Source organism: Eleutherodactylus coqui, chromosome 12 (assembly GCF_035609145.1).
Source record: "Eleutherodactylus coqui strain aEleCoq1 chromosome 12, aEleCoq1.hap1, whole genome shotgun sequence".
Taxonomy (NCBI): domain Eukaryota; kingdom Metazoa; phylum Chordata; class Amphibia; order Anura; family Eleutherodactylidae; genus Eleutherodactylus; species Eleutherodactylus coqui.
This window is the reverse complement of record NC_089848.1, coordinates 79,473,147-79,492,172: the sequence shown is the minus strand read 5'-3', so window position 1 is coordinate 79,492,172 and position 19,026 is coordinate 79,473,147. Positions and strand designations below refer to the sequence as shown.

At 43.9% G+C, this 19,026-nt stretch overlaps 1 protein-coding gene across 2 annotated transcripts in view; it reads left to right on the top strand.

Moving 5' to 3' along the window:
* Window positions 1–15,849, top strand: part of HHATL (hedgehog acyltransferase like) — a 50,290-nt gene extending 34,441 nt beyond the window's left edge. For both annotated transcript variants that reach the window (XM_066585271.1, XM_066585270.1), the window contains exons 8-12: window positions 1,591–1,735; window positions 3,692–3,727; window positions 9,376–9,577; window positions 11,453–11,594; window positions 15,608–15,849. In XM_066585271.1, the coding sequence (XP_066441368.1) occupies window positions 1,591–1,735; window positions 3,692–3,727; window positions 9,376–9,577; window positions 11,453–11,594; window positions 15,608–15,729 (647 nt within the window). In that variant the 3' untranslated portion in view covers window positions 15,730–15,849. The remainder of the gene's footprint in view (window positions 1–1,590; window positions 1,736–3,691; window positions 3,728–9,375; window positions 9,578–11,452; window positions 11,595–15,607) is intronic.
* Window positions 15,850–19,026: the final 3,177 nt, after the last annotated feature.

The window sequence follows — 19,026 nt, the reverse complement described above, 5'->3', positions numbered from 1 at the left end:
GCCGTCTCCATTGAAAGCAATGCGCTGCGGGCGAGCCCGGGATGAATTGTCGGGAAGGGGTTAAATATATAAGCCCTTCCCTGCAATTCATCCTAAAATGTGTTAAAATTTAAAAAAAGTGCATTCTTACCTTCTGCCGGCAGCTCCGAGCAGCTGTCCTGCAGTGGGTGTGAAGGGGGTGTGAGTCAGACCTGCCCCCTGATTGGCTCAGCGCTGAGCCAATCAGAGGCATGCCTCACTCACACCCATTCATGAATTCATGAATGGATGTGAGTCAGACCTGCCCCTGATTGGCTCAGCGCTGAGAGGCAGCAGTCACTCACCCATTCATGAATTCATGAATGGGTGTGTGAGTGAAACCGGCCTCTGATTGGTCAGGCTGTGACCAATCAGAGCAGATCATTCAGCAGGCGGGGATTTTAAAGCCCCACCGGCTGAATAGTGCCGAGAAGCAGTTCAGGAGAACTGACAGCGGCCGCGGCTGGACTCCGGCTGCAGCGGAAAGGTGAGTATACAATTTTTTTTTATTTTAACACATTTTAGCATGAATTGCAGGGAAGGGTTTATATATTTAACCCCTTCCCGACAATTAACCCCGCGCACGCCGGCAGCCCATTGCTTTCAATGGAGCGGCTGTATTGCCGCTCCATTGAATTCAATGGGCAAACATCGTTCTTCTCTGCCACAGCTGTTACAGCTGTGGCAGAGAAGAATGATTTGTCTTCTATATGTTCTCAATGGGGTCGGCGCTGCTGCCGCCGGCCCCATTGAGCGCATATACAGAAGCGAACAGGAATCGCAGATCGCAGATAGGTGCGATCTGCGATTTTTTGTTCTATAATTTTTCGGACGAGCGCATAAAAAGTGCTCATGTGTACGATACCATTGCGAAGCAATGGTTTTAAAAAATCGCCGGACGCATGCGCATGCGCAAATCGCGGCAAAAAACGCCCGTCTGACTAAGCCCTAAAAGGGAATACTGTTATATGGATACCCTGTGTTATTCTTAATAAATAAATCAGTATTGCGGATCACTCCACCATATATTAAATTACAGTAATAGGTTAGGGAATAAGTAGCTGATCAGTGGGGGCCCAACCGCTGGGACCCCCACTGTGCTTCACTTAGCAATCTCCGACTCTCTTGTAGAAATTAATGGAGTGCAGCGCGCCTGCCCAACCCATTCATTCAGGGATCTGACAACCTAGAGTTCCCAGAATAATGTACATGTCCTCTGGGGATGAGCTACACATAAGCGGTAGGTCAAAAAACCCCAGCACTCCTCATAGAACTCAGCATGTCAGTCCGCGGCTACCACTAGAGGGAGCTGATAACATTCGTAATTCTGCACGCAATGAGCAACCCTTGTGCTGTCTGTGGGCAGCCAGAGTTTATATAAAGTGATATCTCTAGGGTATGTCATCACTTTCTGACTTGTGTGGGTCTGACTACTAGGACCCCCATCGATCAGGAGAATTAATGGACCTCGGCACTATTTTAGTACTGTGTCCCCATTTCTGCCCTGTACAGTGACATCTATCGTCTTCGAACAGTATATTACATAACACCGCGCTATGACTTTCCCTACAGCCGGATTGGCGTACTCGAACTTAGTTTACGATTGGGTGAAAGCAGCCGTAATGTTTGGGGTAATAAACACCGTCTCAAGACTGGACCATCTGGACCCACCACAACCGCCCAAGTGTATCACCATGCTCTACGTCTTCGCTGAAACGTAAGTCACCATCAAGTCACGGCTGCATATTTAATCCTCATTGAAAAAAAAAAAAATTTTAAAGGGTGTGTATACTTTTACAAACAGCTTACTGTCTTTTATAGCAAAGCATAAAGGACCTCAGCAAGTAGTTCAGATTAAAAAAACAAATTTGTACTGTTTTAGGCAGATTTATATGTCACCATGGTAACAAACCACAAACAAACTCTGTTGTCCGATCCAAAAATGATGTGTAACTCCTCCTCCTTCTCCTCTTGATAACAGACAGTATCAGATGTAAATAAGGTGACTCATGACAAGGGCTTGTTTTTAGTCCTCAACCATAGAGACACATAGGTCTGTTCTGATGGTTGGAGATATTTAACCCCTTCAGGACCAGACATATTTCTTTTTTTTTTGTTTGTTTGTTTTGCTTTCTATTTTCGCCCCTGCCTTCCAAGAGCCACAACATTTTAGTTTTTTTCTATTGACATATCCGCATGAGGGCTTGTTTTTTTGTGGAACAAGTTGTGTTTTTTAATTGTACAATTTAATCTATGATAAAAACTGTAAAGAATATTTTTGGGTAGGGAGAAAGTAAAAAGAAAAATGCAATTGCGCCATTTTGGGGGGGATTTAGTTTTTATAGCATTAACACTGCAGTAAAGACGGCACATGATCTTTTGTTCTATGAGTCGGTATGATTACCATCCTAACAAATCTATAAAGTTTTTAAATACTTTTCAATTTTTAAAAAGGAAAGGCCATTTTTTTCTTAAACCAAAATTGCTCTCCGCTGCCATATTCTAAGACCTATAACGGCTTTATATTTTCATCAATTGGGCTGCATGGGGGTATGCTTTTCGGGGGGTAAGATGTAGCTTTTATTACCACTTTGGTGTACATGTGTCTTTTTTGTATCACTTTTTATTCACATTTTTTTGTGAGTCGGGACACCAAAGAAAATAGAAATTCTGACATTCCATTCTTTTTACCCTGACCTTCACCGTGCGGCATAAACATTGTGATATTTTAATAGATCAGACTTTATCCGCACAGCGATGCCAAGTATGTGGAATTTTTATTTTTTTATGGAAAAGGTTTTTTTTTACCTTTTTAACATTGTTTTTATTTTATTTTTTCCTGTTGAAAATACTTTATTAAATCTTTTATTTGCACTTTTATTTAGTCCCCACAGGGAACTTGAACTTGTGATCATTTGATCGCTTCTACTACCCCTGATTCCTCAAAAATAAGACAGTGTCTTATATTAATTTTTGCTTCAATAGATGTTACTTTTTTACATGAATAGCTGCCTGGACACTATTTATATTGTCTTTTTTTTATTAATTGTAACTAGGACTCAATTTTGGAGTAGGGCTTATACTTCAGGCATATTTCAAAAACGCAGAAAAATTATTCTGCATCCTCAAAATACAGAAAAAGCATGCTAGGGCTTATTTTTGGGGTAGGTCTTATTTTCAGGGAAACGGGGTATATAATATAATACTTCAGTATATAGCATTTTAAAAATGTTGCCTGGCAACGGGCAGAGTTTGCTAGGAATCTATTCATGGCAGCCCTGGGAGCCTTCAGTAGGTTCTGGGCTGCCATGTGGACCCTTTGGTACTCCGTGATCGCTTTGTGGGGGGTGCAGATGAGGCATGAGAGGGGACCCCTCCTGCTGAGTGTTTAGATGCACGGTCAACTCTGACCACGGCATCTAAACAGTTAACTGCTGTGATCCTTGCTAACTCTGATCACAGCAGTTACCAGTGGCTTTCAGACTCTGATAGTCGTTGGGTATGGAGCGTTCTCGCCTTTCGAGCACATTCCATGCACTCTTCACAACGACATGACATAAATTTACATTATGTATTGTTTTATGATATTCGAAGGTGCCTGTATATTATAACCTTATTATAACAATGTGGATGTATTTCCCGGGTTCACTGATTATTTCATTTGTGGTTTCAGACACTTTGACAGAGGAATTAACGACTGGCTCTGCAAGTGAGTATCAGTGAGGTTCCAGCCGTAACAGGATCAGTTCTGTTATTATTACTATAATTGATGTGGATTTAACCTTATTTTTTGCTTTATATTACTATGGTAATGGTAGGTGTAGTATTAGTTATGTTACCATCAGCTTCCCTGAGAGGGGGGTCAGCATTGCACTGCTGCGTCCACTACATGTTGCAGGGTTTGCTTGGAGCTGCCACTAGGGGGCGCACGCTGCATATAGAGATTTTTACTGCTCGCATGGCGCTCAATATCAGCTGCACCGGCGTAACTATAGGGGATACAGGGGAAGCGGTTGCCCCCGGGCCCAGGAGCCTTAGGGGCCCCGTAAGGCCTCTCTTCTCCATATAGGGAGTCCAGTATTATCAATATAGCATTATAGTTGGGGGCCCTGTTACAGGTTTTGCATTGGAGCCCAGGAGCTTCACGTTATGCCTCTGCGTTAAGGGGTTAAGAGACGCTGGGGGGTCCCAAGATAAACTTTGGCACTCGGACCTATGAGCCTTTAGCTACGCCCCTGATCAGCTGTATAATTCCATATCTACTGTATAATTACATATGTAGTCAGCACTCTTTAAAACTTTAGCCGCATAAAGACCCCTTAACATGTAACTGTATGAACGTGTGAAGCGAAGCCGCTCCATGTTCGATAAAGTAGACCTCATTCATAAAAAAAACAGACTGAAAGAAACTGAACTAACATAACTGAATGCGACAATACACAAGAAACTCAATACATATTTGAGATGTTGAAACTTGTCTGAAGTAACAGAGTAATAGTACCCCAATAGTGGCCCCAATAGTAGGTGTCCCTCTTTACATCCCTATAATAGTAATAGGGACACTGTTAGCGGCCCCAGTTGTAATAGTGACCCTGATACTAGCAGCACTAGTAATAGTGATCCCCATAGTAGTAATAGTTCAGTTGGCCGGATAGGAGGGGTTAGATCAAGCTCAGATGAAGATGAACAGAGCGCAGACCACTATTAAGAATATCTATAGCAGGGTTCCTCTTATACACACTTCAGTTTGACCCCTCAGACAGCAGTGAAGCTGGCAGATGAAGAAGAATGGGATGATCAGCCTCTGGGAGACATCAGTCTGAAAATAATGGATATAAAAACCTGCTGGTAGTTCTCTTCTTCTTGAAGGGGTTTCTAATTGGATACTTAAGTTAACGGGTGGGGAGGGGGGTGCGCTGGCACTAGACAGTTGCGTACTGCAGGGGTTTTGCCATGCTTAGTTGATGGTGATGTGGATTGCATGGAAGTAGAGATGCAACCAGTAGTAATATTGACCCCCATAGGGACCCCACTAGTAATAGTACAGAAAATTCACAGTGTAAGGAGGACGGCAACTTGATGTAATGTAATATAAATGGTACTCCAAATGTAGAGAGAACATATAGACTTACCTGGTGCTGTGCAAGGTTCTACATTGGAAACCTCCCACTAACACCTCAAGTTACGACCAGCCTATTAGTGCAGTCTTTCAATCCCGCTGATGATCTATAGGTATAGAGAGCAGCAAACAGGAGTACCACAAACTATAAAAAAGATGGGGATAGAACATGGAGGTAGATATAGGAGAAAAAAATTCCCTCATGCGGTGCTCATCGCCTGTTTTTGGACCACTCTACTGCCTGGCTCCCCCACTTTCTATCCTGCGAAATTCCAACCCTCATCTTAGGTGATTTTAACATCCCCACTAATGACCCCATCTGCCTCTCAGCTTCTTTCGCTCACCTCCTCCGTTGGTCTCTCTCAACTCACAGCCTTTCCCACTCATAGGGATGGCAACACTCTTTATCTGGTCTTCCTCCGTCTCTGCTCTGCTTCCAACTTCACTAACTCCCCTCTCCCGCTCTCGGATCATAACCTTCTCTCGTTCTCTGTCAAGCTACCCTACAGGAACATTAAGGCCATTCACAACCAGGACTTTGCTGAGTCCCTACAGTCCCCGCTGTCCCCTATCTCTCTCCTCTCCTTCCCCAACCTGGCTGCCGCTCACTACAACACCACTTTCAAACATGCCCTGGATGAAGCGGCGCCCCCCATGACCCAAGCCATCCAATGTAGAGCGCGGCAACCCTGGCTTACGCCTCAAACATGTGTCATCCAGTGGTGCTCTAGAAGTTCCGAACAGCTGTGGAGGAAGTTGCAAACAACTACAGACTTTTTCCACTACATATTAATGCTCAGAACCTACAACCTCGCCCTCCACCACACCAAACAAGTCTACTTCACCTCTCTAGTCTCCTCACTATCGCACAACCCTAAACGAAGGTTTGATACTTTTCACTCTCTTCTCAGCCCTAAACCGCAGCCCCCTGTGACGGATCTCAGTGCTGTGGAGTTGGCTGCCTACATCAAAAAGAAAATTGATGACATCCCTCAGGAAATAACTTCCCAATCCCAGACTAGCCCTGACCCTAGTCTTGTCAGCACTGCATCTAGCTCCTGCTCACTGTCTGTACTCAGACCAATGACAGAGGAAGAAGTCTCCAAACTGCTTTCCTCTGCTTGCCCTACCACCTGCGCTATCAACCCTTTCCCCTCACACCTCCTCCGATCCCCAGTGGTCATCTCCCATCTCACCACTATATTCAACCTCTCTCTGACTTCTGGCATCTTTCCCTCTTCTTTCAAACACGCCATCATATCCTCACTGCTAAAGAAGCAGACTCTTGACGCGACTGACACTGCCAACTACCGACCCATCTCTAATCTCCCCTTCATCTCCAAACTACTAGAACGCCTAGTTTACTCCCACCTTGTAAGCTACCTATCAGAGAACTCTCTCCTCGACCCCCTACAGTCTGGCTTTTGACCCCAACACTTGACAGAAACTGCCCTTACAAGGGTGTCAAACGATCTCCTGACAGCCAAATCAAGGCGTGATTACTCCCTACTGATCCTCCTCGACCTCTCTGCAACATTCAACACTGTTGACCAGTGACTCCTCCTCAGTATGCTTCGCTCCATCGGCCTAAAGGACACTGCTCTCTCCTGGTTCTCCTCCTACCTATCTGACCACTCATTCAGCATCTCCTTTGCTGGCTCTACCCCCCTCCTCTTCCCCTTGCTGTTGGGGTTTACCAGGGCTTGGTCCTTGGCACCCTCCTTTTCTCCATCTACACAGCCCCTATTGGACAAACCCTCAGGAGTTTTGGCATCCAATACCACCTGTACGCTGATGCCCCCCAGTTATACACCTCTTCCCGTGACATCTTTGCACCTTTCCTCCAAAACATCACCGACTGTCTGTCCGCTGTCTCTAACACTATGTCCTCTCTCTACCTAAAACTAAACCTCTCTAAAACTGACCTACTGGTATTTCCACCCTCCACTAACCGACCTCCTCCAGACTTCTACATCTCAGTGTGTGGCGCCATCATAACTCCTAGACAACATGCCCGCTGCCTTGGGGTCATATTCGACTCCGATCTCTCCTTTACCCCCTACATCCAATCTCTCGCCTGAACATGTCAGCTGCACCTCAAGAACATTTCAAGAATCCACTCTTTTCTCACTGTAGATACGCTAAAAACGCTTATTGTTGCCCTCATCCATTCACGGCTCGATTATTGCAACTCATTGCTGATCGGCCTCCCCTGGACCAGACACTACCCCCTCCAATACATCCTAAATGCGGCAGCCAGGCTCACCTTCCTGTCCAGCCGCTACTCGGACGCCTCTGCCCTGTGCCAGTCACTGCACTGGCTGACCGTAAATACAGAATTCAATTTAAACTCGCTACCTTCATCCACAAACCCCTCCACAGTGCAGCGCCCCCCTACATTGCCTCCCTCACCTCAATCCATCACCCAGCCCGGGCTCTCTGCTCTGCTAACAAAACTAGACTGCGCGCCCCTCTTATTCGAACTTCTCATCCCCGCCTCCAACACTTCTCCAGAGCAGCACCAGTCCTCTGGAACGCACTACCAAAGGCTACCCGAGCAATCCAGGACTCACAAAACTTTAGGCATGCTCTAAAAACGTACCTCTTCCGGAAGGCATACCGTATTTCCTAAACAAACCCCTCTGTACTCCGCCTGATAACATGCTCCCTGACCTACTGACTGCAATCCTTGCCAGCCACCATCAACTGCCCCCTGCAGTCATACCGATTCTGCCGTCACGCAGCTAGATGTCTGACCATTGTCTATGTGTATAGCATCCCTCACTCTCCACCTCGCCATACCGCGCACATCTCCAGCCCCTTTACCTTCTGTATCACCCCACTATTCGCAGTATGTAAGCTTGTTGGAGCAGGACCCTCACCCCTATTGCTTCCATCAACTGATTACTATGTAACCGGGGTTCTGTAATTTATGTACTTTTGTCTTTCTGTATTCCCGTCTATGTAAGCGCTGCGGAATATGTTGGCGCTATACAAATAAAGATTATTATTATTATTATTATGTGACATGGGTAGAAACAATAAATAAAGTTTATTCACTGACTCAGAGACAGGGGGGGTGAGGGGGCTTTTCACACAATTGCTATGACAGGGACCCCTTCCCTAAGTCCAAAAAAATCCGCTAGTGGTCAAGAAAAGTCACTTTCCAGCACTTTTAATCTTGCATAAAAATAGGTACAACAAAGAACAAAGGTGGCATACCACCTTTGACCACTAGCGGATTTTTTGGAGTTAGGGAAGAAGTCCCTGTCATAGCAATTGTGTAAAACTTATCGTTTTTACCCATGTCGCATTACCGCATGAGCGCATAAGTGAATATTTTTTCTCCTATATCTACCTTTAGTAGTAATAGTGCCCTCCATAGTGATCCCCGTAGTGGACTTCCAGCTATGGGCAGCAAACTTATAAGCATTTCACTAACTCAGTCCATTGCACCAGTCAAGCAGCGGCCACTGCTGTACTCAGTCTGTGACCCTGACCTCTCCCCCCGGCATCTGTGCTGTGTACAGGACAGTGTCTGCGTGCAAGAACGCAGAAGCAGGGTGTAGAGGTCAGGGGTCACAGAGCTAAGGACTGAGGGAGTGAATTGCTTGTCGGCTTGGCCGGCTTGCAGCTGACAATTATTTTTTATAGGCCATTAACATGGTTGGAAAAAAAACCTTCTGGATGGCAGCCGTACAGCAGTGCTGCCCCTATGAGGTCCTGCACTCTCCCGCTTGAGGCAGCAGACTCAGGTTGCCTCATGGTAAGGGCACCCCGGCCTCTGCCCACTAGCAGTGGAGTATGAGTCCTGCTCCCCCACCCACATAGATAATTAACCGTCTATGGTTTTCTTTGCATACAAATCCCTATCTGCAGTGGTGGAAGCAGGACTCACAGGCTTTCTATACAAGTTCTGGCACCTGATAAACAGCTTTTTACATGAAAATACTAAACAAAATAATAGTAATCTATATATTCCCAAGCTCAGCCCCTTCCCCAGTTAGTGCTACCCTCAGAGAGAGAACTGACAGATCCCCTATAAATATGTAATCACAAGTTAAACACTGATTTGATTGCCAGATTTGACTGTCTTTTTTGTCAGCTTTTTAAAAAATTCTTTCCAGCTGTTTTCCCACCTTTTTCTTATCTCCTTTAATCAATAAAACTAAATGGTTATAAGTAGCTAAAGTTGTAGATAGTAAGTTATATTATATAAACCATCTTCTGCCACACAGATACGTGTATGACTTCCTTGGGGAAGGTCATGACAACATAAAGAAGGAGCTATTAGCCACTATTTCCACATTCTTGGTCACGACGCTGTGGCTCGGTCCATGTGAAATTGTCTACATCTGGTCTATCACCAACTGCTTTGGTTTGAATTTTGAGTTATGGGTACAGAAGTTTTTTGAGCTACAACCGTTTGCCACCTTGGAGGTAAGTCATAGTGGTTTGTGCAGCAACTGTCAAATTGTTACAATTAAACAATACTACCCCCCTATGAGGTATGAACAAATGCTCCCTTTCTGCAAAAATATACCTTCATAGAATACCTTCTATAATACTGCTCCTATGTACAAGAATATAACTACTATAATACTGCTCCCTATGTACAAGAATATAACTACTATAATACTGCCCCCTATGTACAAGAATATAACTACTATAATACTGCCCCCTATGTACAGGAATATAACTACTATAATACTGCTCCTATGTACAAGCATATAACTACTATAATACTGCCCCCTATGTACAAGAATATGACTACTATAATACTGCCTTCTATGTACAAGAATATAACTACTATAATACTGCTCTCTATGTACAAGAATATGACTATTATAATACTGCCCCTATATATATATAACTACTATAATACTGATCCCTATATATATAACTACTATAATACTGCCCCCTATGTACAAGAATATAACTACTATAATACTGACCCCTATATATATATAACTACTATAATACTGACCCCTATATATATACAACTACTATAATACTGCCTCCTATGTACAAGAATATAACTACTATAATACTGCCTCCTATGTACAAGAATATAAATACTATAATACTGCTCCCTATGTACAAGAATAGAACTACTATAATACTGTCCCCTATGTACAAGAATAGAACTACTATAATACTGTCCCCTATGTACAAGAATATAACTACTATAATACTGCCCCCTATGTACTAGAATATAACTATTATAATACTGCCCCCTATGTACAAGATGAACTACTATAATACTGCACCTCTATGTACAAGAATATAACTACTATAATACTGCTCCTATGTACAAGAATATAACTACTATAATACTGCCCCCTATGTACAAGAATAGAACAACTATAATACTGTCCCCTATGTACAAGAATAGAACTACTATAATACTGCCTCCTATGTACAAGAATATAACTACTATAATACTGCCCCCTATGTACAAGAATATAACTACTATAATACTGCCCTCTATGTACAAGAATATAACTACTATAATACTGCTCCCAATGTACAAGAAAATAATTACTATAATACTGCCCCCCTATGTACAAGAATATAACTACTATAATACAGCCCCCTATGTACAAGAATAAAACTACTATAATACTACCCCCATGTACAAGAATATAACTACTATAATACTGCCTCCTATGTACAAGAATATAACTAATATAATACTGCTCCTATGTACAAGAATAGAACTGCTATAATACTGCCCCTATGTCCAAGAATATAACTACTATAATACTGCTCCCTATGTACAAGAATATAACTACTATAATACTGCCTCCTTTGTACAAGAATATAACTACTATAATACTGCCTCCTATGTACAAGAATATAAATACTATAATACTGCTCCTATGTACAAGAATATAACTACTATAATACTGCCTCCTATGTACAAGAATATAACTACTATAATACTGCCTCCTATGTACAAGAATATAACCACTACAATACTGCCCCCTATGTACAATAATATAACTACTATAATACTGCCCCCTATGTACAAGAATATAACTACTATAATACTGCCCCCTATGTACAAGAATGTAACTACTATAATACTACCTCCTATGTACAAGAATATAACTACTATAATACTGCCCCCTATGTACAAGAATGTAACTACTATAATGCTACCTCCTATGTACAAGAATATAACCACTACAATACTGCCCACTATCTGCAAGAATGCAACTACTGTAATAAAGCCCTCTAGTGGTAATGGTAGTTCTCGCTGGAGCTTTACTGCATTAACCACATTTCATGTTCTCTTTGTGTTCCTTTAAGGCCAAGCTGCCTGAGTCCATGTCTAGAAGGATAAGAGGCATTTTTGGTGCCGCTAACTTCTGGGCTATTATTTTATATAATATATTAGCCCTCAATAGTCTGGACTTTGCACTTCTGGTGGCTAAAAGGATTCTCATCACAGGTAAGTGAATGTTGTGATGTGGTGCAGTATACCATCCAGCAGAAATGGGGGCCAAATGCACAGCCAAAGCATTACTATTGTCAATGGGACAAGTCTGTAGTATTCAGAACGGCTGATATAGATATGATTCGGAGTACGAACACGTTTGTGCTCAGATATAAACATTGACAACGATCACAGGTCCACTGTGGCACTTTCAATCAGCTCATTAGCTGTGATCCCAAGCGGCAGCGGCCAGCAAACAGATACTGATGGCCTCTCCTGAGGATATGCCATCAATTCTAAAAGCCTGGATAACTACTTTAAAACTTAGATAAGATCCTACGATGCAGGGAATATTTCTTTCTGCATCATATGACTGCAGCTCTGGAGTATAATACAGGATGTAATTCAGGATCAGTGGATGATAAGTAATGTATGTACACAGTGACCCCACCAGCAGAATAGTGAGTGCAGCTCTGGAGTATAATACAGGATGTAACTCAGGATCAGTAGAGGATAAGTAATGTAATGTATGTACACAGTGACCCCACAAGCAGAATAGAAAGTGTAGTTCTAGAGTATGATGCAGGATGTAACTCAGGATCAGTGGATGATAAGTAATGTATGTCCACAGTGACTCCACCAGCAGAATAGTGAGTGCAGCTCTGGAGTATAATGCAGGATGTAACTCCAAATCAGTACAGGATAAGTAATGTATGTACACAGTGACCCCACCAGCAGAATAGTGAGTGCAGCTCTGGAGTATAATACAGGATGTAACTCGGGATAAGTACAGGATAAGTAATGTATGTAGACAGTGACTCCGTCAGCAGAATAGTGAGTGCAGCTCTGGAGTATAATACAGGATGTAACTCAGGAACAGTACAGGATAAGTAATGTATGTACACAGTGACTCCAGCAGCAGAATAGTGAGTGCAGCTCTAGAGTATAATACAGGATGTAACTCAGGATCAGTACAGGATAAGTAATGTATGTACACAGTGACTCCAGCAGCAGAATAGGGAGTGCAGCTCTGGAGTATAATACAGGATGTAACTCAGGATCAGTACAGGATAAGTAATGTATGTACACAGTGACTCCAGCAGCAGAATACTGAGTGCAGCTCTAGAATATAATACAGGATGTAACTCAGGATCAGTACAGGATAAGTAATGTAATGTATGTACACAGTGACTCCACCAGCAGAATAGTGAGTGTAGCTCTGGAGTATAATGCAGGATGTAACTCAGGATCAGTACAGGATAAGTAATGCAATGTATGTACATAGTGACCACCAGCAAAATAGTGAGTGCAGCTCTGGAGTATAATACAGGATGTAACTCAGGATCAGTACAGGATAAGTAATGTAATGTATGTACATAGTGACCACCAGCAGAATAGTGAGTGCAGCTCTGGAGTATAATTCTGGATGTAACTCAGGATCAGTACAGGATAAGTAATGTAATGTATGTACACAGTGACTCCACCAGCAGAATAGTGAGTGCAGCTCTGGAGTATAATACAGGATGTAACTCAGGATCAGTACAGGATAAGTAATGCAATGTATGCACACAGGGACTATGCTGTTTATGTAGAATAATTCTATATTGTTGTATACTGCAAGGTGGTGTTCAGAGTGGGACATAGGCCACCTGCAGATGGCTGGGTCAGATCCTGCTGCGAAAATTCTCGCAGTGGGACCCAACCCGAGCCCCTGCAGGGACCAGCTCACCTCTCCCGCGGCTCCAGCTCTGTGATGTGCCGGCATGCCTCTGTGAGACCAGCACAGAAATAGAGCATGCTGCGATTTGTTTTCCGCGTGTGTTTTCATTGCGGACAAATCGCAGCCGTCTGCATAGGGTTGCTTTCTGCAGTGCAATCCTATGCAGACGTCCAGGGGCGGAAATTCTGTGGGAAATCAGTTTGGTCATTTCACTATTTGTACACTAGATGGCAACAAGGTTCAGGACAATTTCTATCAGGCTCTTCCTCATTCACTGATAAACTCAATTCTAGAGCATGCTATATCATCAAAAATAAATTATTAGGGCTCATTCACACAAAGGTATTTACGCAGCGTGCTATGCACGTAATACGCAGTGAATAGAGCCCGTTGATTTAATTTGGTGGTGACACTCAGGGGCGTAGCTAAAGGCTCATGGGTCTGGGTGCAAAATTTTTATCTTGGGGCCCCCCAACTTCGCTTAACCGCTTAACGCAGAGCTGTAACTTGAAGTTCCTGGGCCCCAATGCAAAACCTGTAACGGGGATCACCAACTATAATGCTTTACTCCTAGTACTGGACTCCCTATATGGAGAAGAGAGGCCTTATGGGCCCCCTAAGGCTCCTGGGCCCGGGTGCAACCGCATCCCCTGCATCCTCTATAGTTACGCCAGTGGTGACACTGCTTGAACGGCACTCGACCACTGAAGCCAGTGATTGGCTGCAGCAGTCATGTGAACAATGAACGTGAACGCTGCAGGATCAGAGCAGAGGGGACGGTAATGGCTGCACTGGAACAGGGACTATCTAACCCAGAGGCGTAACTTGAAACTGCTGGGCCCCAGTGCAAAATCTGGAACTGGGCCCCCAATTATGAAGCTTCATTGATAGTATTGATTTGCAATATGGGAAAAAGAAACTTTATGGGCCCCCTAGGGCTCCTGGGCCCATGTGCGACTGCATCCTCTGCACCCCCTATAGTTACGCCCCAGATCTAACCCCTTTAAATGATAAAATTCTGTCTGCCAGCAGCGACCACTAGAAGAAGCTCCGGAGTTTACTGCTCAAGAGTGAGCTCCCCCTAGTGGAGAGAAAATTTTCTCATGTAGCTCTGGGAGTAATTCATAAAAGCAGTCATAAATTTTAGTGCAAGTCCAACTCCTGCAAAATTTTGCAACTTTTTAGCATTTTCCACTGTCCTTGCTATTTTCCAAAAAAAAAAAAAGAAAGAAATGAGCAGGGCTCTGCAGGAAGGGGGCGTGGCCACCTATGGTCCATTGAATTCACTATCATTTATGCAAGAAAGTAACTTAAATTATAGCAATAATCTATGCCAGATCTTATCAGGATTTCAGGTGGGGGTAGAAGCAAATGTGATAGAGGTATTCAGAAGCTTGCATCTGTTAATACGTTTGGCGCATCTTACACCAGCTGCACTTTTCAAAAACATATAAAATACCGGTATTTTTTGATAAATGTGCTCCTATGGCTATGTAGAGGATTTTATAAAGGAGCTCGGACCCCCCCTATAAAGACATATTAAGTTATATTCGGTTAATATAATTCATTATCAGATTTTCATGAATATGCAACAAATAGAAAAATATGCTGAGCTTTTGCTCATCCAAGTCAGCCAATATAAAAAAGCAGAGCTGCAGTGTAAAGCATAGGGGGCCAGAGCAGCGGTGTATCTGTTGAGAGATGAGGTGCATTTGGAATACTTCATACTCCAATAGTCTAAAAAGCCAAGTTGGAATAAATGATCACAGCTGTGCCCTAAGTAGCACACCTGCAGTATAAAGTATGGGGGATGCACAGCTCATCAGCTGTGATGTGACAGGAGAAGGATTTCCGACTACCTCCAGCGCCAATAGGTAATCTTGCTAAGCTGAAGTCAGATCTAAAGAGCAGGCCAGTATTACCTGCAACTAATATACTATGTATTTCACTTCTTCACCATTTTCAAGACCTCTGCTCACTGTCAGTGAATGGGAATATACTTGTTTACATGCCGAGGCTGAAATCCTGTCCTTGTAACAAGCAGCCCACAATGGAACAATACCGGTTTTCAGCTAAAATGTTTCCATACACTAACTGCAAGCAGAGGTCTTGGAAAGTCAGAGACTGAATAATAAAGTATATTAACAAGTTGCAGTCTAGTGATCTGTTGTGGTTTTTATGATGGTCATGTTGCCTAACGTTGGAATACAAGGCCAGCCTGAGGGGTCCCAAGACCTATAATAGGCAGCATTGGTTGGGGGGCTGTAGTAGATATGACCCCTGACTCTGTCATCTTCTGTGATTTCAGGCTTCCCGGTCAGCACCCTGTCCATCTGGTTTGTGACGTACTGCGGAGTTCAGCTCATCAAGGAGAGGGAGCGGGTCCTGGCCATAGAGGAGGAGAGGAACGAGAAGCTCAAAGCTGCCTGACCCTAGAACCAAAGACCCCCCAGTTCCCGACCGCCATAGATCAGCGCTACAGGTGGCCTCCTGCGCAGGAGCTGCCACTGCAAACCACAGCCTAGAGCCAATAAATATTTTATATAAGGATGGATTTCATTATTTGGTTTCAGCAGACGGATTCACTTAAAGGGCCGGCGTTCAGTCTAAGCTCCACTGTGCTTCATATAATGATGAATTCATTAACTTTCTAATATGCTTTGTTTCAGTTCTCCATCGTTTTCAAGTTCTCTGCTTGCTATCAGTGAATGAGAACATTCTTCTTTGCATGGAAGGCTAAATAGTAGGGATGAGCGAGCGTACTCGGAAAAGCACTACTCGCTCGAGTAATTTGCTTTATCCGAGTATCGCTGTGCTTGGGTCTGAAGATTCGGGTGCTGCTGCGGCTGACAGGTGAGTCGCAGCGGGGAGCAGGGGAGAGCGGGCGGGAGAGAGGGAGAGAAAGATCTCCCCTCCGTTCCTCCCCGCTCTCCCCTGCAGCTTTCTGCTCCGTGCCGGCACCCGAATCTTCAGGGACGAGCACAGCGATACTCGGATAAAGCAAATTACTCGAGCGAGTAGTGCTTTTCCGAGTACGCTCGCTCATCCCTACTAAATACCCATCCTGACCTAGTAGTTCTCAGAGCTGAGGGTTTGCTACAGTTGTATCCAGTCTAGACAATCCTCTATGTAGGACCTTTCACATGTGTGAAATTCTTCCGCATGACAAATCTGAAGATGCAGTTTATGGCCGGATTCACAGGCGCGAATGCGTATTTACCCGAGTAATTTGCGCTGCATTTTTGCGAAACGTGTGTTGCATATTTGCGTGCGCAACTACGTTTTTTTAACTGTACTTTCTGCGTGCACAAAAAAGCACGCAGCGATGCTCTCAGTCGCTGAAATAGCCAGTTAGTTTAATGAGTTCAATGTGTGCTCTTTCCCTGCGCAAATGCGCAGCAAGATAGAGAATGCGGCATATTTTTTTCACGAATAAAATGCGCACGCAAAATACCTGATTGTAAGCGAACTCATTGACCTTAATGGGCTCTATTCACTGGGAATCGCGCATGCAAAAATATTAATGTGCAAATGTGCATGCAAATACGTCCATGTGAATCTGGCCTAAGAGTATGTTCACACGTAGCGGAAAAGCTGCAGCAAAAAAACCCTGCAGCATTATCGTATCCAAAATGAAGGCAAAACCCGCAGTTTAACCTGAAATCTGCTGCGCATTAGCAGCTGATTTCAGAAGATGCCACACTCCCCATACCCTTCCAAACTTTCACAGTGCTTCCTCCTCACCTTCCGTTTCCCCCCTATTTCACAGTACAACATACATTGTCTGATTTCTGAATAGTGTACTGGGGAATGGAGCTGCTAGTCGCACATGTGCAGCAGCGGTTCCATTCCTCTCAATGGCGCAGGCAGAAAGCTGAGCGCTGTGCTCGTATATCTGTCCTCATTGAAATTAATGGAGCACAAGTAAAACAAAAAACGTTTAGTACCGTGTTAGCCAGTAGGGCAAAATGTGATTGTTTCCAGCAAGAGAAACCAAGTAATCTTGTAGATGGGATACCTTTTAATGGCTAACAAAAATACATGATGTTATAGTGAGCTTTCAAACCCAACGTAGGGATCTTCCTCAGGCATAATGAAATAGATCCAAGGATATATATATATATTCTATATAATAAAGACACAGACATGGTGTGATTAATTTGCACTTAAAAAAATACCAGGACAGGATGAGTAGAGGAGTAAATACTTAATTCGACCACTGATAAGGGATGTGAAAGTTGTATGGCCTCTAAATTGGTGTTAGGGGGTCACCAGGCCAGTGGGTTTTGTCTGCTCCAGATTTCTCATATTCTCCACTGATGCAAAAAGCCCCCTCTGAGGTTCATTCCGGTCTTGAGAGTATAAAGGATAGTTATAAACTTGTACTCCCAAATACTTCTGTGACGTTGGGATTTGAAATTGCCTTTAAAGGGGTTGTCCCGAGGCAGCAAGTGGGTCTATACACTTCTGTATGGCCATAATAATGCACTTTGTAATATACATTGTGCATTAATTATGAGCCATACAGAAGTTATAAAAAGTTTTATACTTACCTGCTCCGTTGCTAGCGTCCTCGTCTCCATGGTGCCGACTAATTTTCGGCCTCCGATGGCCAAATTAGCCGCGCTTGCGCAGTCCGGGTCTTCTGTAGTCTTCTATGGAGCCGCTCGTGCCAGAGAGCGGCTCCGTGTAGCTCCGCCCCGTCACGTGCCGATTCCAGCCAATCAGGAGGCTGGAATCGGCAGTGGACCGCACAGAAGAGCTGCGGTCCATGAAGACAGAGGATCCCGGCGGCCATCTTCAGCGGTAAGTATTGAAGTCACCGGAGCGCGGGGATTAAGGTAAGCGCTCCGGTAAGCTTCCTTTACTTCCCTGCATCGGGGTTGTCTCGCGCCGAACGGGGGGGGGGGTTGAAAAAAAAAAAAACCCGTTTCGGCGCGGGACATCTCCTTTAAGTATAATCACTTTTATATTTTCTATGTTATGTCCGTCACTAGAGAAATACTCGGCCACAGGTAGAATCATAGACTGGTAGAGTTGGAAGGACCTCCAGGGTCATCGGGTTCAACCCCCTGCTCAGTGCAGGATTTACTAAATCATCCCAGACAGATATTTGTCCAGCCTTTGTTTGAAGACTTCCATTGAAGGGGAACTCCCCACCTCCCATGGTAACCTGTTCCACTCATTGATCACCCTTAATGTCTAATATCTAATTTGTGTCTCCTCCCTTTCAGTTTCATCCCATTGCTTCTAGTCTTTCCTTGTACAAATGATAATAAGGCTGATCCCTCTGCACTGTGACAGCCCTTCAGATACTTGTAGACAGCTATTAAGTCTCCTCTCAGCCTTCTTTCTTGCAAGATAAACATTCCCAGATCCTTTATCTGTTCTTCATAGGACATGATTTGCAGACCGCTCACCATCTTGGTGACTCTTTCTGTTTTTATTTCTTTAATTGTGTCGTGGTGAGGCCGCATCCTTGCTTTTAGTTTTTGTCCTGCTTCTCCAACATAAAGACCCCCCAACAGGACATTTGCAGCACCCGAGCGAGACGCACCAAAGTGGGAGAGATCACGGGGATTGCAAGATGGATGTAACGTGTGGCTCTGCAATCTCTCCCAGCAAAGGTGTCCTGCACACAGTGGCACAAATAGTAGATATTTTACTTATAATGAACGGTGGTTTGTCACGTGACGCCAGCACTTCATCCAGGACTATAAGGGTCAT